The sequence below is a fragment of the Diorhabda carinulata genome, chromosome X, assembly GCF_026250575.1.
Source record: "Diorhabda carinulata isolate Delta chromosome X, icDioCari1.1, whole genome shotgun sequence".
Taxonomy (NCBI): domain Eukaryota; kingdom Metazoa; phylum Arthropoda; class Insecta; order Coleoptera; family Chrysomelidae; genus Diorhabda; species Diorhabda carinulata.
In genome coordinates this window covers 52,458,689-52,484,150 of record NC_079472.1, presented here as the reverse complement: position 1 = coordinate 52,484,150, position 25,462 = coordinate 52,458,689, and the positions used below count along the sequence as shown (strand labels likewise).

The 25,462-nt window shown below is 34.3% G+C and overlaps 2 protein-coding genes across 2 annotated transcripts; one reads left to right on the top strand and one right to left on the bottom strand.

Annotated features, from left to right (window-relative positions):
- The first annotated feature begins 234 nt into the window (after positions 1 to 234).
- On the top strand, positions 235 to 4,279 carry LOC130901762 (insulin-like). The gene is made up of 3 exons (XM_057813345.1): positions 235 to 273; positions 2,847 to 3,024; positions 4,032 to 4,279. Exons 2-3 carry the CDS (start codon positions 2,847 to 2,849, stop codon positions 4,211 to 4,213), a joined length of 360 nt encoding a protein of 119 aa, XP_057669328.1. The 5' UTR covers positions 235 to 273; the 3' UTR covers positions 4,214 to 4,279.
- A 2,182-nt stretch (positions 4,280 to 6,461) lies between these two features.
- LOC130901761 (fructose-1,6-bisphosphatase 1) lies at positions 6,462 to 18,976 on the bottom strand. The gene is made up of 5 exons (XM_057813344.1): positions 18,618 to 18,976; positions 16,144 to 16,288; positions 15,704 to 16,031; positions 11,834 to 12,012; positions 6,462 to 6,739 (listed from the first exon to the last, which is right to left on the bottom strand). Exons 1-5 carry the CDS (start codon positions 18,770 to 18,772, stop codon positions 6,533 to 6,535), a joined length of 1,014 nt encoding a protein of 337 aa, XP_057669327.1. The 5' UTR covers positions 18,773 to 18,976; the 3' UTR covers positions 6,462 to 6,532.
- Between the last annotated feature and the right edge of the window lie 6,486 nt (positions 18,977 to 25,462).

The following is a 25,462-nucleotide window of genomic DNA, read 5'->3' as shown; positions in this document are numbered from 1 at the left end:
AATTTTGCACATGTCCAAACAACTGCATATCAAAGGATATATAACCTTCGGACTTCCATAAACAAAACTTCCAAAATTAAGTCAAGTGTAAATTATCGACATTTTCATAAATATAGAATGTAATAAGTGATTGTTTTGAAGTTAATAAGACAAGTTACATTTTCTGGAGGTGTAAACAGAAATAAGAGAGTATAAAAGGAAAGCACTTGTGATTCTTACCCAGTAAATAACCGACACCAAAACAGTATAAGCACAGACAGAAACACTATAAAGGTAAGGATTACAATATATAATTTTTGTAGTTGATCTTGAGTTTATGTTAACTTATGTAGTTTCAATAATACAACTTAACTGCTAAATTGTCGAGAAACCAACGTCTCACTGTGCAAACAATGCTCAGCATGGTCACCGGGTACGTAGTCTTAGTATAAGCGACTATATCCTCCTTATTATTTTATTTTACTAAATTGACAAGTGATTCAGCTGCAATAATTTCGTTCCCATCTCTTTTGTCTACGTTTATCAATGGTTATCAAAATGGATACCTGAAAAAACAAGCGAGCAATCTGATTGAGTTTAATGCAGCAAAGACCCAGGTTGCTATTTTTGCAAAGAAGGCTTACACTGCAACTCAGGAATTAGTCCTGTGTAGCCATAAAATATCACCAACACCGCAAATTCACTTGTTGCGTGTTGAGGTTGGAAGCAATATGTCTTGACAAAGTCACGTGACCTATTTAGCTAAGGAAGCTTCACAAAAACTTAGAGCCCTCTTTAAAACCAAAAAGCTTTATCCTCTCAACAGTTTCTAATCCTCTACAATCCCGAGTTCGCCTGCAGACGCCCAGAACTTCAATTTATCGGGGCTGAATTCTTCGGAGAAGTGCGAGCCTGTGGAATCAGCTCCCAAGGCACGTCTCTTCCGAGCACTGCAGCCTACAGAAGTTCAAGATCAATATCTAAAGGCATCTCCACACGGCAGACACGACTCAAATTACTTGAATGTAAAGGGGTTTACCCTCTAGTACTTACTCTAGTACTTACTTTTTACTAAAAACAATATCCCAGTATCCTAGCCTTGGCCATTTATTGTCAACCCAGGCTCGGGCCAAGGTAGATTGACCCAGCCTTGGCCATACCAATTATTACCTAAGCTTGGACCAAGCCTGGATATCCCAGCCTTGGCCATACGTTGACAAACCAAGCTTGGACCAAGGTTGGGCCAATCCTGGTTAGCCCAGCCTTGGCCATTCATTGGGGACCCAAGCTTCGGCTGTACGGTCACATACGGCGTGTTTCGGCAGCCATAATTTTTTGAGTGAGTGAGGTTAACGAGAGTGGTACAGACTTGTGCAATCTACAAGCTTTTAATAATCATTATTTAAGTGGTTGAGTTAGTGAATATTTTTATGTAACTAATTAACTGATATTATTATGATGTTAATTACAGTAAGAGAAAGATTAAATATAAAAATTTATGTTTGCTTATTTTTAAAATCAAAAAAATTATATTGAATGAAAAATAAATAAAGAAATGAAATAAAGCTAAAGAAGAAAAAGTTATGTAGTGAATAAATCTTGGTATTTAACCTTGGCCCGGTCCTGGCATTTAAGCTTGACCCAGTCCTGGCAGTTAAGGTTGGCCCAATTCTGGCGTTTAAGCTTGGCTCAGCCCTGGCATTAAAGCATGGCCTAGTCTTTGTGACCAAGCTTAGCCCAGTCTTGACGACCAAGCTGGGCCCATCGTTATCACTCCAGAGTTTTACCAAGACTGGGCCAAGCCTGGCTTACAAGCTTGGCTCAGAGTTCTACATAGTTGGGCCAAGCTTATGCCCTTGGAACTTTCCTCTATAGGCATCTCCATCCTTAATAATGTGTACTCTAGCCTAAACAGCCATCACTCTACTGCAACAACTTTATTTTATTTTTCTAAGGCTTTCGATTGTGTTAATCATAATATTTTGATCAACAAATAAATAAGTTATACCTTATCAACAGAAATTGCAAGTCATTAGAATGTGGAGTGCTCCAAGGCTCAGTACTAGGCCCTATTTTGTTTCTTCTGTTTATAAACGTCATCGCCTACATAGACATCAGTGATAAAATATGTCTATTTGCAGACGACACTAGTTTCTCATCGATCAGGCCTGGATCTCACGGCACTTCATAGAACAATATCTAGTGAGCTAAACACGTCGTTGAATCTGTAAAACTCTTAGGGCTTATTGTGAACAATTCCTTGAAATGGGAGTTAAATATTGCTACCTTATTTAAAAAATTAAGTTCCTTCTGATTTGCGCTGAGATCAGTATCCAAAGAACTGAACTTATCCATCTCTTTAACAATCTATTACGCTCTTATTGAGTAGCATCTCCGATATGCCCTTTCCTTCTGGGGTACGTGTGGTGCGACTCAATTTGATCGAATCTTCAAACTACAAAAGAGAGCTGTTAGATATTTACTTGGACTAAACAAAAGGGCTCACTGCAAGGACTTCTTTAAAAGATTAAAAATTCTGACTCTTCCTTCCTTATTCATCTTTTAATCCGTTTGCCTAATTCGCAAGCACGCTTCTCCAATTTCAGAAATGTCGTTACACGGCAATCCACTTAGGAAAGCGGAGCAGGACTTTTACCTACCTACTCCACGTGCAAAACCAGTTAAGGGCTCAATATTTTACAATACAAAAAAATGCAGATCCATTTGCCAATTAAGATCATATCGAATTAAGATCGATATCATTATTAACATATATTCGAATATTCTATGCGAACAAAAACATTAAAAATATATAATCACAAAACTGATATATTTTTTGTATCTCATTAATGGAATATTTATTTCAGATGAATTTTTATTGCATTCTGCTGCTCGTAATTTTAAACATATGCTGCTTCGACTGTTCCCCCTATCGCTTGAATTACGTAACAAAAAGAGACAAGTACTGCGGAAAGCGATTGACTAACATGCTTTTTATTGTATGCAAAGGAAAATTTTACAATCCCAGAAATAGAAGATCTGCTAGTAAGTATTAAAGCTTTCCCATTCTCGCGACACACTTTTAATTTGATATTTGAGGTACTTAAACAAATCAAATCCTTTTCAAATTTAAAAACTTAATTTGAAATTGGTGCATTTTTGTTCGTAATGTTCTTTACTGATTAAAAAACTCATTTTAGCCACGGTACACAGTTAAAATCATCTCTGTAATTTTCACGTGGAATTGAATAGATACTTTTGTTGCTTAATATCAAGCCAACAACTAATCATCAGTTAAAACATTTCTTTCTTCAAAAGTTCAATTAATTACGTTTAACCACAAAAGTATAGTCAACTAAATCAGCTATCGGATAGCTATTCAATTTATAGTTAAATTAAGAAGGAGAGGTAAATATCAGTATACAGTAGTGAAAATTAGTTTTTAACAATATAGACAACTTTGATTTAATTAATCGACTCACCTTTGTTCAGAGAACTAGGGAAAACAAAAAGTTATTTTTCTTCAATTTCAAATTGATCTTTCTAATACTAAAGTAACTGCTTACAGAAATATTCATGTGCCACAGCGTAGTTTATGTATATGTATAAAATAATCATATTTCTAAATGTAACCTCATTATAATAGGATAAGTAAAACCTATTGTGTCCATGATATGTCATCCTGTAAAAAAAACGATGCCATGCCATCTACGTGACACTCAAAAAATCCTTCAAGTATGAGCACAAACACCTAAAAATTATATATATGCACTTTGTTTGTATCTAAGCTCTATTTGCAAATCCTAAGAATTTTTTTTGATAAAAATGTAATACTTAGACACGTGAAATGGTTGTAGTGACAAATTTTGTTACTTTTATGTCTTTTATGTACAATCAATTTTAGTCCATTTGAAAATGATCACGTTAGCAGCCTAATAACAATAAGTGCTTGTTTGAAATATAATCTTGCCAAAGATTGCCAAAAATTAAATGATTAAATTTGATTAATACAATTATTTAAACAACTTTTCATTGATAAAATGTTTTTACAGGTTACTCCAGTCTCGACAACGATTATCCTATTGATATTAGTACAGACTACGACTCAGATTCCGTATATTCACTACTACAAAAAGATTTCCTTACTGTAATACCCAACAAGAGGCAAATTGTGAAAGAATGCTGTGAGAAACCTTGTACAGTAGAAACTATGGCACAATATTGTGATTATTAATACCAAAAATAATAATATTGTTTATATTCAATAAATTTTTGATGATTATAATAAAACTGTCAATTATCACCAATTTGTTTTTCTTTTAGAAAGTGGACAACTAAAAAGATTCTCAACTTGCAATGAGCAGTTTCCTACCGTGTAGTGAATTTAATTATACGAGGGCTGCCACTGAAGTTTTAAAATAGAGATGAATAAAAACAAATATTTATAATTGGATATTGTTTTTCAAAATATTTCCATTAACAACTTCTTCAGGTGTAGAAAAACGTTGACCTCGCAATTTATTTTTGATCTGTGAGAATAAAAACAAATCATTGAATGCCAAACAAGAACTTTATGGCGAATGACCGATCAAATCAATGTTTTGTGGACAGTGTTTCGTCTTCTGCAATTGGTTCTCCTGCTTTTTTCAAACGAATACTGGTGTACCATTCAGAATTGACCGTTCTACGTTGCTCTAATGGAACGGTGAAGACACGTCTAGCTATTCCGAAAAAACTGGCGATTACTTGCTACAAAGTGTTTCGTGTACGAACAACTTTTGTTGCTTTTGGCTCGTTTTAAAATACACATTTCTGTTCAAATTCGGGTTCATATGCATAGATCCATGATTCGTCACGTGTCTCGATCTTATAGACGTCTTTTGAACCACTGCGATTTAATTTTTTCAGTATTTCTTTGCTCCAATCTATATGAGCCTTTTTTGAACGATTGTCAAATTATGCGGTATCCAACGCGAACACAAATATTTGACAGTTCACGCAATATTGAATGTATTCCAGTGGAATTAATGCCCAAATATGCCTCAATCTCACGGTCATATCACAGCAAGCGATTTTGTTTCAATGTGTCAAGTATCTGTAGTCAACTCAAATAGCACTCGTATGACAACACGTTCTGAGAACGTTCGCCCATATATGTAATACTCTATATGGACAGTTTCTATAAGTGTTTCGACTAAGGTTCCAGCTCGGTTCTGCGCATTCTCAAGCATGCGTAGCATAGATAAAAAGTCTCGAACGAAAGAGAAAATAGATATTGTCGTTTTTTCCAATACCAACTGTCTATATAGGAGTATTACATATTATAAACATTCACCAGTAAAAATTTCAAATTTATGATGGCAATGTCAAATTTGAAATATTAACATCAGTGTTGTCATATCTCAAAACTTAAGTTGCAACTCTCTCATCTGACAAAATAGGATTAAATTAATATAATTTTTTTTCATACTTCGCTGAAAACTAAGTACCTTCCCTTCGTTTCTACAGGGTAAAACTTTACATGTATTCCCTTTTATAATGAATTTGACGTTTTCTTTAACAGCGCGAATATAAGATTCCTCATACGTATTAATCCTTGTGACTACTGTTTCTGCGGTAATAGCAAAATGTTAGAATGAAGATTGTTTGGGTAATCGTTTTAGCTTTCCAGCCGCTCTGCACCTGTATCTAAAAGGATATTATGTGCGTGATACTGCATCTCATTGATCTACTTCCAAAATACGTAGATTCCCCCTAAAGGAGACTATTTTTTATGAAGGTTTATTGTACCGCTCCCCCAAGAAAGCTTTTTACTGAAATCGCCAGAGTATTTGTCTCTATAGCTTATTCACAGAATCCGCATTTGTCGTCCTCTATCCTAGCATCTAAGATGATATTCCACCGGGCAGTGACCGACTAAAACTTCAATAACAGTTCTGAGTATCACGAGAAGTTGCTGAGTCTTTTTAGCTTATATGGTTATAAATATTTTTGATTGTCTTGGAGTATTTCTCCAGCAAGATTCCCTCTGATCTATCAGCTATTCTTTCAGCTCGTTATTAATATGTCTGACTAGGGCTCTGGCTCAACATATAAAGTCGTCGACCCATTTTTTCAAATATGTCCGCTTCCGCATTGTCTGGAGTGCCTGATAGCCACATTAGAGTTACATTGTTTCTGCTAGCTAATACTTTCAGAGTTTGTTTTCACTCCCACGCTATCTGAGACGTTCACTCGATAGCCTTCAGGAACTTCAAGCCGCTTAGCTATCGGAGATAATGCCAAAGTACTTTGCAATTTGGTTTGTTAGGTCCTTAGGTGATTTCCCAGTAAAATACTAACTGTACTGATTAATAATCATTCAAAAATTTGTCTTAGTTTAACTTTCTGATTATGTAAGGTATTCAATTCAAAAAAACACATGTCAGTTCGAAACGGGCAATTACCTAAATTATTTCACAGAAATATGAATAAAGGAAAGATTCTATAAACAATTTGATGATATATTTTGTACATTATACATATTTTTAATAAAATTCATCTTTTTAAATGTTTATTTTGATACACACGAACATTTTTCGTGTTTGGCTATGATATCTTGAACTTCTTTCACATCTTCTTCAGATCCTAAGAAAATAGGAGTACGTTGATGATGATTTGTTGGTACAATATCCAGTATTGGAATTTTCCCGTTTGAAGCCAAACCACCAGCTTGGGTAACAATAAACGCCATTGGAACACATTCGTATAGTAGTCGCAACTAAAAAAAATCCAAAACTCTAGAAACTAATCAATTTGGAATGTATGGAAAAATTTTAAAAATATTTCCATTATACGGTTAAAAAAACGAGTTTATATTAATAATATAAACAATTTGTGAATAAAGATAGACCTCAAATTAGTACAAGCAGTTATGATAAAAATATATTTAAATAATGTCGCAAACAACCGATATATAATTTGTGAAAATATCTAAAAAAAAATTACCACAAGTGCAAGCACATTCTGGAAATATGAGTCATTTTCAATTTTTTATTGAAAATGTACGTCAAATATATGGTAGTTACAGCCTTACATACCGGTCTGGAAACGAGGGTATCAGGGTGGGTTCATTTCATGCGCGCTAAATCACATCACTCTGTGGCCGCCAGGTTGTAATCAAGAGATGTTGTCAAATTGTATCAACCATATAATAAAAGTTATTATTGTGATGAATTGTTATGAATAAAAGCAGTTAATATGTAACGTAATTATACAGGCTGTTTCAAAAAAAGGTGGACCTGTCTCTAGAATAGATATAAAACAAATTTCCATAACGCCATCCGTATTCAAGATAAAAGGTGTTGAAGAAAAAAAAATTACACATATTGAAATTTCATACGAATATGCATTTGTTTTTGTGTCTGACTCTCATAGAGTTACACGGTTCGTACCAATTAGTTTAAACATAACTATTTCAATATTAGATTTATTAAGAACAATTTCGAGTAAACTTAAACATCATTGAATTTCACACCACAAAGTTACTCTCGATCAAACTCAATACTCAATACCGTTTTTGGAATATTTTGATTTGAAAATTATGAAGTAATAACCGATGCTGATAAGAAGTAAAGATAAATGTATTGATTAAACAAAGAAACACAAGATAAAACTTTAAAAGAAGGTCCGTAACATAAAATAGAATTCAATCAAAGTAGGTGTTCAAAATGTCCCGTTTTCACGAATATCACGAAGTCTATGCTTTTTTCTGAAGAATCCATCTGATCTTCTAAACAGTTGGGAGTCAGCTATGAGGTCATTAAAGTGATGTTGAATTCTGTCTTTCAATTCTTGAGGGTAACTTACCGCTGTAGCATAAATTTTTTCTTCAAGATACGAACAAACTGTGTAATCCAATTTTACGCAATTTTTACTTTAAACCTCAATTGCTCATCGATCTTAAAACAAAAGAACAAGTTAATTAATCAGGGTTTAGGGGAGGTCATGACCCCCATGAGCCCCCACCCGAATCCGCGCTTGAATCCAAGGGATTAAAATCGCATGACCAAGGAGGCCAATAAATTGGAGCTTCTGCATCTCTACCAATCCATTGATTCGGAAAATGATTATTCAAACAATTACGATACTTTGCGGTCGAGCTCCATCTTGCATAAAAATATAGATCTTCGCTTGTTTAGCGTTCAATCCTCTAATCTCTAATAAGTGATTGCTTAAAATAAACCAGGTACATATCACCATTTAAATTTTCAGGTAGAATGTGATAACCTTTTAATTTGTTACCTAAATTTGCTGCCCAAACATTAACTTCAAATGAGTGTTGGTAATGTGATACCCTTTTGACATGTGGATTCTCATCACACCAATATTATGGGAGTTAAACATACCTTGTCGCGTAAAAGTGTCCTCGTCCATAAAAATTTGAATTGAAGGCTATCCTTTCTTCAAATATTTGACAAAAATCCACTCCAACCGGTAGATCATCTGTCAAGAGCTTTTGGATTTGTTTGTAATGATAAGGATGTAGCTGTTGCTCTTTAAGTATCCTCAAAGTACTTGCAGAAGACGTATGTGTTTGTCTTGCTACATTCCTTACGATAACTGATGTATTTTGATCAACTAGAATGATAATCAAATTGTTGTATGTTTCATACCAAGGCCTCCAATAGCTCAGGACCTATACTTATTTAACTTTGAAAAACAAGATCCTATACTGATTAAACTGGATTTTTATTAAACGTTAAAAGAAACGAAAGCCATCAGTCCCAATATTTTTAAATGTATCCGTTTTATCGGGATAGGGTCTCATTTGCACGAGAAAAAATTTTCAATTCACATAATGATTACTAATTAATAATAATAATAACCTAACCAATACTCTATACCAGCATCGGTTATTACTTCATAATTTTCAAATCAAAATATTTCGAAAACTGTACGGAGTATCGTGTTTTATCAAGAGTATCTTTTTGGTGTAAAATTAAATGATGTTTAAGTTCACTTGAAATTTTGTTTAAGAAATTTAATATTAAAAAAGTTATGTTCAATACTACTTGGTACGAACCGTGAAACTAGCGCCCTCTATGAGAGTCAGATATCATCGGATATATTAGCTTCCAAAGCATATTCGTATAAAATTTTAATACAATGTTGCCAGAGGTTGCGGCATAAATTTTCTTCAACGCCCTTTGTCTTGAATTTTTTACTGAACAAATCCCAAATATTTTTTAGTTTTCTATCTATCCTAGAGACGGAATAGCAGCTCCACTCCATGGTTATTTCAATTACTTAGAATCCGGACAACAAGACAACCAAGCCGCTATATAGAAATTGGGTTTGGTTTCCAGAACTGAATGTAAGACAGTAGTTTCAGATAGCACAGACGTATTGACGGGGACAACAATTTATAAAAACGTAGGAAAGCCGATGTTACCGGAAATACTAGAGTTAATAAGACCACATTAAAGGAGAGGACAACGAAAACAATATTGCGGAGCCAATGCCAGTGAGCGTTTGTATGTTACAGAAATTATCTATTCCTTTTTTATTTCTGGACATTAAAGCTTTGATTCGTATCACCTCTTCAGTGGTCTGCTTAGCAGTTGTGGTTATCCGATCATCAGTCATTCTATCCACACAATCTCCTAAGTAGTTTGTTCTACTTACGACCCATTTGATATCTTCCACTGCGTATATTTGTCTTATGTCGTTGTTCATCTAGTAATTCCATAGCTATTCAGAGTAACTGTTAGTAACTGCTATTTGTTTCAACTGTCTACTCCTTAGACTTTTTACGTCTTTTAAGTATATGTCATTCATTTGAAGCATTAACAACAATAATTTTTTTTTTTTACTTAAATATGTCGAGCTTTATTTTTGAAAAAGTGTTTTTGCGGGGAGTTTTTCTTCATTACTTTAATGTTAAGGAAAATGCTGCCGAAAGACATCGTATTTTGGTGGAAGTTTATGGTGAACATGCTCTAGCTGAGCGAATGTGCAAAAAATGGTTTTCACGATTTAAAAGTGGTGATTTTGGCTTGGAAGACAATGAACGTCCTGGGCAGCCAAAAAAGTCTGAAGATGAAGAACTTGAAGCATTACTCAAAGAAGATTGTTGCCAAACACAAGAAGAGCTCGTAGAATCTTTGGGTGTCACTCAAGCAGCCATTTCAAAACGTTTAAAAGCAGCTTTATATATTCAAAAGCAAGAAAATTGGGTTCCACATGAACTCAAGCCGAGAGACGTCAAAAGGCGATTTTGCATATCCGAAACGCTGCTAGAACGCAACAGAAGGAGGTCATTTTTGCATCGGATTGTTAATGGTGATTAAAAATGATCCATTACGACAACCCCAAGTGCTCTCTATTTGGTGGGATCGGAAGGGACTGCTGTATTATTATTATCAATCCGTTTGAAGAGAGCAGTAGCCAAAAACGACCGGAATATGCGACCAGACACGAGGCAATAATATTCCATCATGACAACGCTCGGCCTCACGGCCGTTAAGAACTATTTGGAAAACAGTGGATGGAAAATTTTACCTCATCTGCCTTATAGCCCAGACCTTGCCCCTTCTGACTACCATTTGTTATGATTGATGCGGAACGTCCTCACTGGAAAACGGTTAACATCAATATATCAAAAATTGGATTGATTCATTCTTGGCTGCCAAGCCGGCGCAGTTCTTTTAGGATGGGATCCACAAATTGCCAGAAAAATGGGAAAAGGTCATAGTTTCAGATGGGCAATACTTTGAATGATACCATTGTACATGTTTTTCTTAAATGAACGTTCAAATTTTGAAAAAAAACCGCACGAATTAAGTTATAAGACCACAATTTATTTTTCGTGATGATTTATTCAGATTTTAGGTCTCTTTTCTAAAAAAATCAGCTTAAAATAACGAGTGAAAATTTTGATAAAGACCTAAGCAGGTCGAAACATCAATTTTGACATGTAACTGCTAATTCGACTCTTCTATCTCTAGCATGCCATGAAAAATCTCATAATTTAGTACATTCTTGCTATGCTTTTCCAGATAATGTTCTTCAAAATACCCCATATCATAGTTACTTTTGTCTTCTGTAAAGTTCTTGCTACTGATATTGTTGACGCCGAGGTCTTGAAGTACATACCACGTTCTGATCATACAGCTAATTTGCAACGCTTCGGTTATCATATATTGTTTTGTGAAGATATATTAAATGTCTTTGCTACTTGCGCAAATTTTGTAGCATTCTCTGTAGTTCATCGTCATTTTCAGCTTTAACAATAACGTTGTCGACAACCAGATAATTTTACAGCCTGCAGTTTTGACTTTATTTTGTCTATGATCAAGTTGTCTCACTGTCTCCTTGCTTAACACCATCTGCTAATTCGAATATAAATTTGATTACCTCTTTTTATAGGCAATCAAACTCTAGAGAAATCAAGATTCATAAACTATCTGTTTAAACTTTGACATTCCTTTAGTCGGCACTGTCTATAATACATTTGATAAGATCATAATCACATAGGTGAAGGACAATTCACAGGAGAAATATCTAACCAATTAAGCAGCCATAAGATGTAATCTTCTTAAAACAAACTTATCTTATAAATTGGTGTAAGAAAATTATCAAAAGGTGTATCGAAGGTCAACAGCAGTTTTAGGATGACTATTTTGTTATCGATAAAAATCGTCTAAACAAAATATCATTGGGAATTCAGTAAGTACTACCTATTATTACATTTAATTGATCTGCGGAATCTAAGCATGAATTATTCTTATAAACAGCCACTCTCGTTTTATTTCGTGCCGTTGGTATGAAGTAATTGCATAAAATTGCATTGCATAATATATATAATACATACCTTTCCCTTAGGAGCAGCTTTAGTAGCAGGATATAAGAAAATTCCTCCATACTTAATAGTCCTGTGAACATCTGACACCATAGATCCCACATACCTAGCACCATAAGGTTTCCCTTTCGCAGGATCTTTCTTAGTATCTACATATTCTCGTATCGAATCTTCCCAATCATGGTAATAGCCTGGAAATATATCAAATCCTTTATTTATACGAGGTTTGATCAAAAAAAGTGATTGATAAACGATTATAAACAGATATATTGTGATGTATATTGAAAGAGGTACAAAAAAGTGTCTATCGCGAAAGCACATATTTACTAATAGAGGAAAACTATATTTCTACACTATTTGTAGTTCTATAATATGTATGAACTGTTTGTCAAAATTGAACAAAAAATATTATAAGATATTAATACGTTAAATCATTTTAGAATATGTTTATTTCAATGAGGAATAATATTTTCCTAATCCCTAATTAAACTTCCCATATATTAACATTTAGTATAATCGTTACTGGCTTTATATATTATATTCAACTTCCTGAATTATTCCTAATTATTAAGTAAAACTCTTTTTTTGATCATTGAATTTTCAAAAAAAATCTTATTTCTTCTCGAAGCTCAAAGCTCTGTTTAACACTTTTCCCTTTCAGAGGCCAGCGAACCTCAGTATGATACAGGAGGAAGTTAAATTTAGCACAACTTCATCCCAAAATAAAGAATCTAGAATTGGTAGCGCCCCCACGAATATGATTTACAATTTTCACAATATCATTTAACGTGTTCAATAAATCATTCTAATTATTTTATAAAATGTAAAAGGTTGGAAGATAAGTAAACATTTGTAGCTAAGAAAGTTTCCAGATATAAAAAGGAATTAAACCTTAACTAGAAGTTTTCGGGAAAGTTTTGTCCTTCCCTAAATGAATAAGGGTTTTTTCAGACTGTTTACCATGACTTAAACAGCGCAACGGCTGGATGCTGAGCTACAGTTCAGATATACAGAACTGCAAAGTGTTATGAATATTCAATTTCTTCAAATCACTATTAGCGAGTGTTGCACAAACAAATTCAATGAGATTCATATTGGGATCATATAGTGGCAATATCAAATTATTGTAACCATTTTCTTATCCTACGATGGCTAAGCGCTGCCTCTACTATGATGTTTACCCCAGATAGTGTTATGTAATTCAGCTGAATAGTATATTATCGACCCCAGAGGCAGAATTTTTAGATTAATAAAGAAAGAGCATGAAATATTCAGGAATTCAAGATCAGATATGATAGTTGGAGAGATGGGGACTTAAATATAAGTCCTGGAATTTTATTCTGGATCCTAATGTTTTTATTTGTCGTATTTTTGTCCAGACTTGTCCTAGAGGTATGTTAGAGGTAAGTGTGGAAACATATTTTTTTCAAGATGCTTTTTTACTCTGTTTTATCACTCATCTTGCTTTTGCTTCCAGTTTTTCTTAAATTTACATAATTACCGGTAGCCTCAGACTTCGTAAATTTATTGAGAGTAGCTTCAGATTTGCGAAATGCAATTGCACATTTTTCATTCCTCCAGGGAAAAAGTTTTCCATCTTATGTTTCTGCACCTAGGATTACACATTTACTGAATGCTACAATCAATTCTGCGATATTTTAAAAAGATTATAGCTGAGTTATCTAATATCCAGTGAGTTTTTTAAATGCATTCGGTCAGCATTTGCAATTTTCCACCTTAGATCACAGATTGTTGTGTATCTTGCTTTGTTGGAGATGAGAGCTGGAAAATAATAGGGAGGGAGTAGTTTTAAAGTTACAAAAACTTCTTCTTCTTCAAGTACCATACCCTTTGCAGCGTGTAGGTGTTCTCTTGTCCAAAATTTCTAATCTATTATCTGATGGCACCCCTCTTCTGCACGATGAAAAATTATTGCCGCACCCTGAATGCCACTCCAGTATGAGCTTGAGAGTTGAATATCTCGGTCCTCGCAGGTTGTGTCCCAGATGAGATACTTTTCGTTGTAGAATTACCGCGATCTGTGTTCTCTCCACACCCGCTCTCTTCATTACTTTTCCATTCGTCATGTGCTTGGTCCATGGGATCCGCAGAAGTCTGCGCAACAGCCACATTTCCATTACCTCTATTCTCCTTAACCCGGTATTAGACCGGTGGGATTACGAAAACTTTATTGATGAGGATGAAACCGAAGAAGACGACGAAATAGACAATGTCAGCGTGTATGGTGATTACCCTGACTTGGAACAGGATGCCAAAGAAGAAAACCCAGAAATGCAGTAGGTCGACGGCCAACAAAATGTCGCAGACCAGGTTGAAATCCATAATTTCTATGGAAAAAATGGAACGACATGGTGTAAGGAATATAACGTTAGAAATTATTATTACCCACCTGCCATTTGGAAATGAAAGATGTATTTTTGAGCTTCTTTATTTAGCAGTAACTTTCAGAAACAATCATAGGAATTTGTCTGATCTTTGGGCCATTGACGGGACAGGCATAGACGTGTTCAGATGTACGATGAGCCAGCGACGATTCTCATTTTTGATAATAAAGCCAATCGGCAAGCTCGAGTCAAAATTGATAAGCTGGCTCAAATCAGAGCTGTTTTTGAAAGATTTGTCGAAAACTGTCAGGCTGCTTATTCACCTTCTGTATCTAACTATTGACCAAAAATTAGAATCATTTCGCGGTAGGTGCTCCTTCCAGCAGTATATTCCAAACAAGCCGGCAAAATCTGGCATCAAGGTACATGCCCTGGTGGATGCGTGCACATACTATGTTTTGAAGATGGAGGAACATCACGTTCGATAATGATACACCAGTTATGATCTCTTGGTTAATCAACGTGAACGTCACAAGTTAACTTCTGTAGGAACCATAAGAAGAAATAAGCAAGATCTGCCCGCCCAGTTCGTGTAAGCACAAGGCAGAGAAATACACTCCAGAAGGCCCAGAAAAGCAAAATTAATATCAGGAAGGCATCGCTGACCGAATCACTTTAGGGTTTGCTACACCCCACGTGTCCCAGCTCGCAACTATTTTTGACCTATCTGTTGCCGGGTTAAGGATCTCACTTTCAGAGAACCACGTCTCCACACCATACAAAAGGATTTGCCAAATATAACATTTTATCACCCTGAATCGAAGGCTTAGGCTCACAAAAACTAAGATCAATAAAAAATATTTCTATGCAGTCTCGTAGTTCTTGGTCACTTTTATTAGACCAAGCTCTCTAAATATTTTAAGAAAAATAGATTAAGTTTCATCCGTCTACTTTATAAGTCGATTCTAGTTAAAGTATTAGTTTATTAATCGTTGTAAAATGTTTCTTAGTTTTCTAAAGCTATGGCGCTCGATCAGTAGCTTACGATTAATTTCTAATTTGCCCTATGAAAAACTATATTACGTTTGATTTTACGCAAACTGACTTTACCACCTCTGAGCCCCAAATCTCTTCTAACTTTTTGGTGGTCATTACTAAGAGAAGCATAATAATTCTTCGTAAAACACCAACATCAAAGTCGACTCAAATAAATTGTGACGTTTCACTATTGTGCCTTATGTTTAATAAGTGATTTAAATTCCATATTAGAAATTATTTCACTTAATATACCACTGTTGTTAAAAACAATGTTCACTCTACGGCGTTCTATTTACAAATGGTAGATACTACAAGGTACACGTGAACAACGTGCAGTCAAAACAAAAGACATAAAATGAAATTTGACAAGATTGATTGGTGCTTATTGAGTTCTATTCTAATAAATAAGGTAAGCAAAGAATGGAAAAAGAAACAGTTGAGTTGCCCTATTTTCTTCAAATTTTTCTAATACCGTATGAGTTTGTTTGAGAAAACTCACCTTCATTTATGGAATAAATTTTTCCTCTTTTGGGAATAGTCATGTTTTGGTCTGTCAAAACGAACTCCCCAATTGTTGCATCAAGCATAAATCCATGTACACCGCTTCCTGAAGATATAACTAACATAGTAGCACTTCCGTACAGAGCATAACCAGCGGCTACAACATGTTTACCGCTCATCAGAGCTTCGTCGATTGTTGGGAATGTGTTATCAGGCTTCTTATAGATAGCAAAAATGGAACCGATTGAAACAAGACAATCTATATTTGAAGAACCATCTAATGGATCGAATGCTACTATATATTTCCCTTTTTTATCAGTCTCTACCTAAAACTTATTTTGTTTAACTTCGGTTTTAAAATCGTTGGATATTAGAAAATAATTTGATGTATGTAACGAAATTGAATCAAATATATACACTTTCTAGTTACTTTCTCACCTCCATAATAGTTTCATTTTCTTCGGATATTAGTAAAGCTACCGTATATGACGATTTTAGTAAATTAATAAATAATTCATTTGCCAACACATCCAGTTTTTTAACTTCTTCCCCTTGCACATTTTGTTCTCCGACTGTTCCAAATCTATACAAAATTAAAGTAATAATAAGTTGTTAAAAAAATACTAAGTAAAAAAATTAAGATAATTCACAAAGTCTGACATAACAGGGTTAAGTAGAACTTATAAACTTTCTCAAACAAATCCAATTAGTACATACGTCTTAGAACAAAAAAGGAGTCAACCTCGGATTCTAATGGGATTAGCTAAATTCTTGTATATTCTAGCATTACAAATATTGTCAATGTGTGAATAACTTTAGACATTCAAAAATCAGTTTATTAAAAATATCCAGTTTTCTCTGCATTCTGTCGTGTTGTGTTCATCATTAGAATTACCTGACTCTGTTTTATCGATACTACCTCGGCAGAAGCTCTTCCGAGCTGCTAGCATAATACCTCCTATTAAGGTATTTGCACGCAGACGTGACTTACTTTGCTACAGGATGAATTTCGTAAAGGTCGTCCAAAATCAGCTGTTGAGCCAGAAAAAAACATGATGCTGAGCGTAAACTTACCGCAGTTTGACAAAAAAAAAGAGCAAGTCGATAATTGCAAAGAAATTCTGACAAAACTTGATTTATTTCGGTATTTCAAAAAACGTCTATAATATCGTGACAGACAACGAATCATGGTTGTATGCATATGAACCCGAAACTAAAGAATAATCGACTGTATACGTCTTTGAAGACAAGCCAAATCCAACAAATATTGTTCGCACACGAAGCACTTCGAAGCAAATGGTCGTCTGTTTTGTCAGAATAACTGCCATTACCGTTCCATTAGAACAACGTAGAACGGTCAATTCCAAATGATACACCAACATTTGTTTGCCAGTAGTGTTCGGAAAATCAGAGAAACCACTCGCAGAACACGAATCATTCTCCTACAAGATAATGCGAGCCCTCACACATCTGTTTGAACAAAAAGGTTATTGAACAGTCAAAACATCGAATTGTTGATGAATGATTTCTTCTTATTCTCGCAAATCAAAAATAAATTGCGAGATCAACGTTTTTCTACACCTAAAGAAGCGGTTGATGCGTTCAAATCAAATGATTTTCTATGACTCTAGAGGTGGATGTAACCAACAGCGGTTTGCCGATCAACTCGCTTCGACTTTTGGTTGCCGAAACATTATCTCGAGCCACGGTGTTTCGTTGATTTCCCGAATTCAATCGTGATCGAGCTTTGCTATAGGATGAATTTCGTGAAGGTCGTTCAAAATCGGCTGTTCTGCCAGAAAACATCAATGATGTACATAAACTGATATTGCAAGATCGTCATATGACATACCGTGAGATTGTGGCATACTTGGACATTAGTTCTACTTTTAAACGTTCAATATTGCAGGAGCACTTGGCTGTTCAAAATAATTGTTCGAATTGGATACAGCATAAATTGACAATAACTCAAAAAAACTCGTGTCGATAGGTGCAAAGAAATGTTGAAAAAATTCAATTGCGGAGCTTCAAAAGATTATAACAAGCAAATAATCAGGATCTATGCATATGAATCTGAAACCAAACAACAATTGATTGTATGGGTCTTTCTAGATGAGCCAAATCCAACAAAAGTTGTTCGGTTCGTGCAAGAAGCACTTCCAAGTAAATGGTCGCCTGTTTTTTCGAAATAACAGGACATGTCGCCATTTTCTACACCCGAGGAAGCAATTGATTCGTTCAAATCACATGTTTGAAGGTACCTTAATCAGAATAGGAAAAATGCTTCGGCAAAGGTGTTGTATTGATCTTAATGGAGAATATTTTGAAAAACAAAAAAGCCATATCCAATTATAAATGTTTGTTTTTAATCGTCTATCTCAAAACTTCAATAGTAACCCTCGTATCATGGAATCAACGTTGGAATAAATACATTGCATGCATTGCAAGTCAAGTAAGGGCATTTCATTTTACCTCATTACTTTGATTTCAATAAAATAATTCACTCTGATATTTGTTAACCACAACTTATACAGTGACATTATCGGAGATAAAAACGAAAAAGAATTCATTTTCAAAAACTTGAATCTATATCTATAACTAACCCCTAACCTCACCTTATAAAGCGAATCAAATAAAAAAATATAACTTCTATTATATAATGGAGGTTTCTAATGATATTGACATTAAGTACTAAAAAATACTGTTATCATTGTTTACTTTCGATAAGGATACCGCTATTTTCGACAACAAAACGCTTTGGCCTGGTCATGGTCACCTTGTTGAATAAAATGTTTCTATAAAAAATTACGAGCACGTAATGACTATAGCTTAAGAACATATCAATATTTCGAATTTACACGCAAACATGGTCTATCTCAATAATTTTTAAATAATTTCAATTAGTAACTTACAGTTTAGTAATACCTGCTCGACGTACAGCACTGCTAATAACTTTTACAGCTGTTTGAATTGACGCCAGAAGTTGAGTTAGTTCACCCGTCGCTTCAGGAAATTTCTGTTGTTCGTGCAGAAAAAATCTAGTTAAAGTTATAGTGTTCGAATCCATTTTGTCTGGAACTGCGATGAAAATTAACGAAATACCCGCTCACAGGACGTACTTAAATATTTTCACTCAAAAAATGGGTTAATACCGAACAAAACACTACCAGATTATGAAACACATTTAGTAACTGAGGTTTAAAAATATAACTACAGTTGACCTTTGATATAGTACTGGCGTCAGCTTGGGATTATTCCACAATAATAGATAAGAGTGAGGAGAAAGTTTTTATTTGTATTGCGATCTCTTATACAGAATGGAAAGTGCAAGTGGAACAAATTGTAATTTAATAAACACAGATTTGCTAAAAATGTGTGGAATCTATTTTATGTTCTATGTGGCATTATACAGAGATATTCATGTAGAAAATATATGGAATGTGTTACCTAAAACATATCGATAAATATTCGATCTCCTGCTTTTATCAGCTCTAATTTATTTTATTTTATATAAGGTCATTTCGTAATAAATATATATACGAGGGTATATAGAAAAACTCTTGGCCTACTATAGAACCAAACAAAATTTCAATGTCAGAATATTATATTACTCAACATATTCTCCTCTTAATCTTTTAAACTTTTTTTCAGTTGAGGAAAGAGATTATAATCGAACGGAGCCAAATCTGGTGAACAAGGAGGGTGTTCTAGTAATTCAAACCCTATATCACGAATTTTTTGCATGACAACAAGAGATTTGTGTGCGGGGGCGTTGTCCTGCAAAAACAAATACCTTTGGATAGCTTTCTACGTCTATTCTCTTCAATTTTTCCCGTAGAGTAGTCAGTAGTCTCCAGTTATTGTACTACACTTATCCAAAAAATCAATCATGATAACTCCATGGCAATCCCCAAAAGCTGAAACAAGAACTTCTCCAGCAAATTTTTGGACACGAAACTTCTTAGGTCTTGGAGAACCAGAGTGTTGCCATTCCATCGATTGTTGCTTTGTTTCTGGATCGTAGAAATAACACTTAAAAGAAATTATCGGGAAAAGGTTCACTCGTCCCTCATAAAGAAATTGAAGATGGCCAAGACTTAAGCAAGACTTAAACATGTGGCCTATTCGAATGCAAGTGCCTTCGACAATGTCGGGGCACAAACTATTGCGAGGTCTTGGATTAAGCTGTTGGGTGAGGACGAAAAAACAGATGAAAGCATACCAGGTGAAATCCCAGAAAATATTTTGCCCTTAATGCAACGTATCCGTGGATGTGAGTAACCATCTTTGGTTGAAGTGGAGGAATGGCTTTCTAAAGATGACCAGTATAAAATTACCGACGAAGAAATTATAACACTTGTTAACAGTGATGCAGCTGAAGATGTTAAAGAACCTGAAACTGTTGAACCCCATAAAGTTAAAAATTTTTGAATGAGCCATTAGAGTCGCTGAACAGCAAGAAGAAGACAGAGAGAGAGAGAGAGAGAGAGAGAGTTCGAATTATTTCGTGGTACATGAGGGTACAAGTAAAAATTCATAGCAAACAACTTTGCCGTATAATTCTTCAATTTAAAAAGAATCAGAACAATAAGATTTGCTGGTTGGTTATGTATGATCAATTTAAATAGTTTTAGAAAAGTTGAACAATGCAAATACTTTTCCAGTCCTGGTAGTGACTTTGAAAAATTGTTTCCATTGGGCACAGAGCATAGACAGCCTTCTTATCTCATGAATAATGATAAAAAGGTAAGAGTAGTAAACAAACATACATATTGCTCAATTCCAATTCCAAATGTGCTATATATTCACCTTTGTCAATAGTTTCAGTTATTTGATTCAATTTAACAAGTACTTCTTTCTGTTTTAGCAAATGAGCCATTGTTCTTTTAGAACAGCGATAAGTCCTCAAGAATTACGTGACAATTTGAATATGCACTGACCTCACCTACCGCCACCCTCAACCTTTTTCTAGATGGAGTCGATTTTTGAAGATTTACCCAAATTTCAAGGAGAAAAAGTGGAATCGCTAAATCTACATCAATGCACTTTTTTAACAGAGCTTCCTCAATTTGAAATCTTAAATCTTGAGTCTTTTGGAATGCTATCAAAAAATTGGTTAAACGTCTACCACCTGAATATTTCTTTTGGTTATAGAATAAACAGAAATTTCAAACGGTCTAATCAGGTGAATAGAGTAGATGTTCAATGACTATAAATTATGTTCACATAAAAATTAAACAGTCTGCTATATAGTGACTGACGATGCATTATCGTGATGCAGCATATCCCCGTGATTATTGACTGACTCAACAACTGCAAGTAAACATTTTATGATATAAATAAACGCACTGGAAAAGAACGTAGATAGGAGAAAATTTTTATTATTGAGACAACCTACAGCGGCTGAGACTGAGACTCTTTCTGAATGTATCAACCAAAGTAGGAACAATTTACAAACACCAACAGAAGTTCTTCGGGGCACTGTAGTCTCAACAAACATCTGAAGACGCAAGACTTAGCAGATAATGCGGCGTGCAGATTTCGTTGCAAAGAGGACGAAACCTCTATCCACATTCTCTCGAAGTGGGAAACACTAAGGAACTCAAGAGCACTACATTTGAGATCGCTTGAAATAGAAGACTTTGAATAGAAGATTTTGAACTTTTAGTACATCATAGCGCGCACATGCTCTCTTTAAGAAATTCCTGTTTCTATTCCCAATCGTATGTACCACTGTTTATTATGTCATAGCAGCCACTTAACTGCAATCAGAGCTTACTACTTGAGGATTGTGGTATATAAAAATGCAGTGTTGTCAACTCTAGCTCCTCTAGTTTTGTGGCATCTCGAAATATACAGACAGTCCTCGTACACGGTTGAGCATTTTTTTTTGGAAGTTCAAGAAAAACCTTTTAATCCAAGTAGGCAAACAGCTCGCGTTCAAACTGCAACGTCTTTATATATCGCCCCATAGAAATTTTTCGTAATTTTACGACTAGCCTTGTTAAAGTTACAGAATTTGTTCCAGTAAAACTTATTTTTTGACCTGTTGTAAGAAGATGATTCTATAATTTTTTAAAATGGCAATTTAATTCCTACATATTTATAGTACATAAGCCCACTTTTAGATTTGAAATTATTATTGTTGCAGCTAATCATAAAAATGATGTAGTGAATATCATAAACGAATAATCCTACTAAATTCGTTTATGGAACAGTAATTATAACGCGAACCTTTTCACCACAATATACTTAACATATTATGGTACTTGATAAGATGAACACTATTTACCATGTTTCCTCATTAATGAAATTACGAGGGTTGCTACATAAGTTTTGAGATAGACAAATAAATAATAAATAATTCGTGTTGGTAGCGTATTATCAAGGAAGTTACTAATGAAATTTAAACTTAATTATCTAACATCTATTTTCTCTGCAAAAACGATCGAATTATCATAGCTCTTGAAATAATAGAAATGTAATGGTTTTCTTATTCATTTATACCATTTCTATCAGAGGAGTGAATTTATATACACTGTCTTCTACTTATTCAATTTATCTAAACACTTAAACTAGACTCAACATATTTATACACTAATTAATTATTCACTAATACTAAACTAACTCATATAATTTCACTATGATTATTTATTAGAAGCTAATTAACTCCATTAAACAAACTCCTTTATGTATCCAAAACGAATTTTTCAAAAATTCTAGAAAATAAATAAACAAATAAAAAGACCTTCCTAGAAATTAGTTCTAAAAAAATAACATTTACAATTCACTATTTATGAACCCGCGTCAAAAGCGCCGCCACTTTCACCAAATTTTAGAGTTTCATTATAACCGGGCAGGTCCAATTTCACGGCCCATGTCGTGGACGAGTTCAAAACAAAACGACATGGTTATAAAAAATCCATTTTAATATTGAACTCCTTATCAGTTCTTACAAGCAATAATCAACCTCTTGATATAAATGGCATTTTTGAAAATCGAACTATTCTAAAAATTAAACTAAAAGCCAATGAGCTACGCATAAAAGACTATGATATAAATTTTTTGTGAATAAAAGCACATATAAGCCTCAGTTATAACAAGCATGTAGACACTATAGCAAAAGAAAGCTATCAGAAACGGAATCTCATTTGCAACCTCATTTTCCTGGCTGAAGACTCTTTCTCAGGAAGTGGTATTCGGACTCAGAAGTATATAAGCAGCTGGTACTTAGAAGGGATGAAAAATTAACATCACATTGGATTCCACCGGCTTTTTAACAAACAACGTTAAAAATAAATAAAAAAAGTCAGAAAAGCTGGAAACACCTCATGAATTAAATTAATAATAAAAATTAAACATCAACTATCCCCGGACACGATTCTCCAAATTAATATTTATTATTAAATTGTGAACTTTGTATCCAAAAGAGCACAACAAATAAAACCAGTTTTAAATTAAAAAAACAACTCAGATTTCTATATATCAAAGAAAATACTGGGACTTATCTATGGCAAGCTGGGATGGTTGCAGCTGAATTCTCAGTTGATGGTGTTGAATTTCATGAGATGGTGGTTCACCGGTTGAGTCCTTTGTGTGATTAAACTCCAACCTGGCGGCTATAGAACTGCGGAAACAAAAATGTGAAAGGAAACGGGAACACAGATGGGAATTACAAAAGAAAGAACGAGTAAGTAGAACATATTTAAATAAAAAGGAGCTTAAACTCTAACAAATAAAAAAAATTAATTTATCTTTTTTTTAAATTGGGAAATGTTCTATTCTATTCGTCCTCTTCATGAAATAAATAGAAAATACGAATTTACACGAAAACTAGAAAATTTTCTTAAAACAAAAGAAAATTAATAAAGACAACTGGAATGTTGTGAGCACTATATAAAACGCAACGTTGAAAAGATTTGAGAAAAACTTACCAGCTAATATAAAGAATAATATGACCACAAATTTTACTAAATTTACGTATAGTCGTATTTGCTGTAGAATGTATACATATAGAGGACGATTTAGAATATATACCGAGATTTTATTGAATTCTTCGAATAGAGTGGAAGGTCGATAACAAATTAATTTCTTCAAGTCTCGAATGTGCTACTGAGCTTTAATATTTGAACAAAGAAATATTCAAAATATTTGAAGAAGACGTAACAAGCAGAATGGTATGTTATACAATAAATAACAAAATAACTGTGGAAGAAATCAAACTAAAATTAGGTTGAAAGATGAATGGAAGTAGTTTTGGAACGAATCTTGCAGCAACAAACCAACTAGATATACACAATTACATCCAGAAATTCCCAGTCAGTATTGGTACAGGAGCCTTCAATTACCTCGAAATAATATAGTCACTAAAAGAAGACTTAAGTTTGGACATGCTTGCTGTCCAGTACATCTTTACAAAAAAAAGTATTAGATTCATACTTGTGCGATAGTTGTAATATAAGTGCGATTTGGAACACATTTTTTTAAGTAATAAATATATACAGCATAAAGAAGAAATGTATGAGAGTCTAACAAAAATCAATATCTTACCTCCATTTAACTTTATGAGCTTACTGGCATTAAACAAGTCGTCTGACTAACATTTTATTAAAATTGATTAAGTGCAAGTTAAAACTTTAATCTAGTATTTTCATCTCCTCTGTTACTCAACCTAAGAAACCTTTTCCTATCTGTACCGTGTTCTAGTTTACCTGTGACGACCACTGAGGGTGAAGCATATACCCTAATCCAATTTGATACTGACAACATGCATAATGATTTTGGGTTAGTTAGGTACGGTGCACTTGCAATATGGCTAAATATGGATAAAAATAAGTAATTAGACATGGCTTTCTTGTTTTCCATTCATATTCTCCATTAAGATCAATATACTTTTGCGTGCTTTTGAACCAATTGTAGAAGCATTTTTTACAATCCGATTGAGTTACCTCCAAAACATGTGATTTGAACGAATCGGGTGTAGAAAAACGTTCATCTCACAATTTATTTTTTATCTCCGGGAATACGAAGAAATCATTGTGTGCCAAACAAGGACTATACGGCAAGTAACCCATCAGTTCCATGTTATGACTGTTCAAAAACGTTTTTCTTCAAACTGATGTGTGAGAGCTCGCATTGTCCTGGTGGAGAATTATTCGTCTGCGATTGGTTTCCCTGAATTTTTCAGACACTTTTGGCAAGAAAATACCATTCAGAATTGGCCTTTCTACGTTGTTGTGATGGAACGATGGCGACATGTCCTGTTATTCCGAAAAAACAGGCGACCATTTACTTGGAAGTGCTTCCTGCACGAACCGAACAACTTTTGTTGGATTTGGCTCATCTAGAAAGACCCATACAATCAATTGTTGTTTGGTTTCAGATTCATATGCATAGATTCTGATTCTTTGCATGTTATAATCTTTTGAAGCTCCGCAATTGAATTTTTTCAACATTTCTTGCACCTATCGACACGACTTTTTTTGAGCGATTGTCTAATTATGCTGTATCGAATTCGATTAATTATTTTTAACAGTCAAATGTTCCTGCAATATTGAACGTTTACAAGTAGAACTAATGTCCAAGTATGCCAAAATCTCACGGTATGTCATATGACGATCTGGCAATATCAGTTTACGTATAGCATTGATGTTTTCTGGCACAACGGCCGATTTTGGACGACCTTCACGAAACACGGTGGCGCGAGATGATGCTTCGACAACCAAAAGTCGAAGCGAGTTGATCGGCACACCGCTGT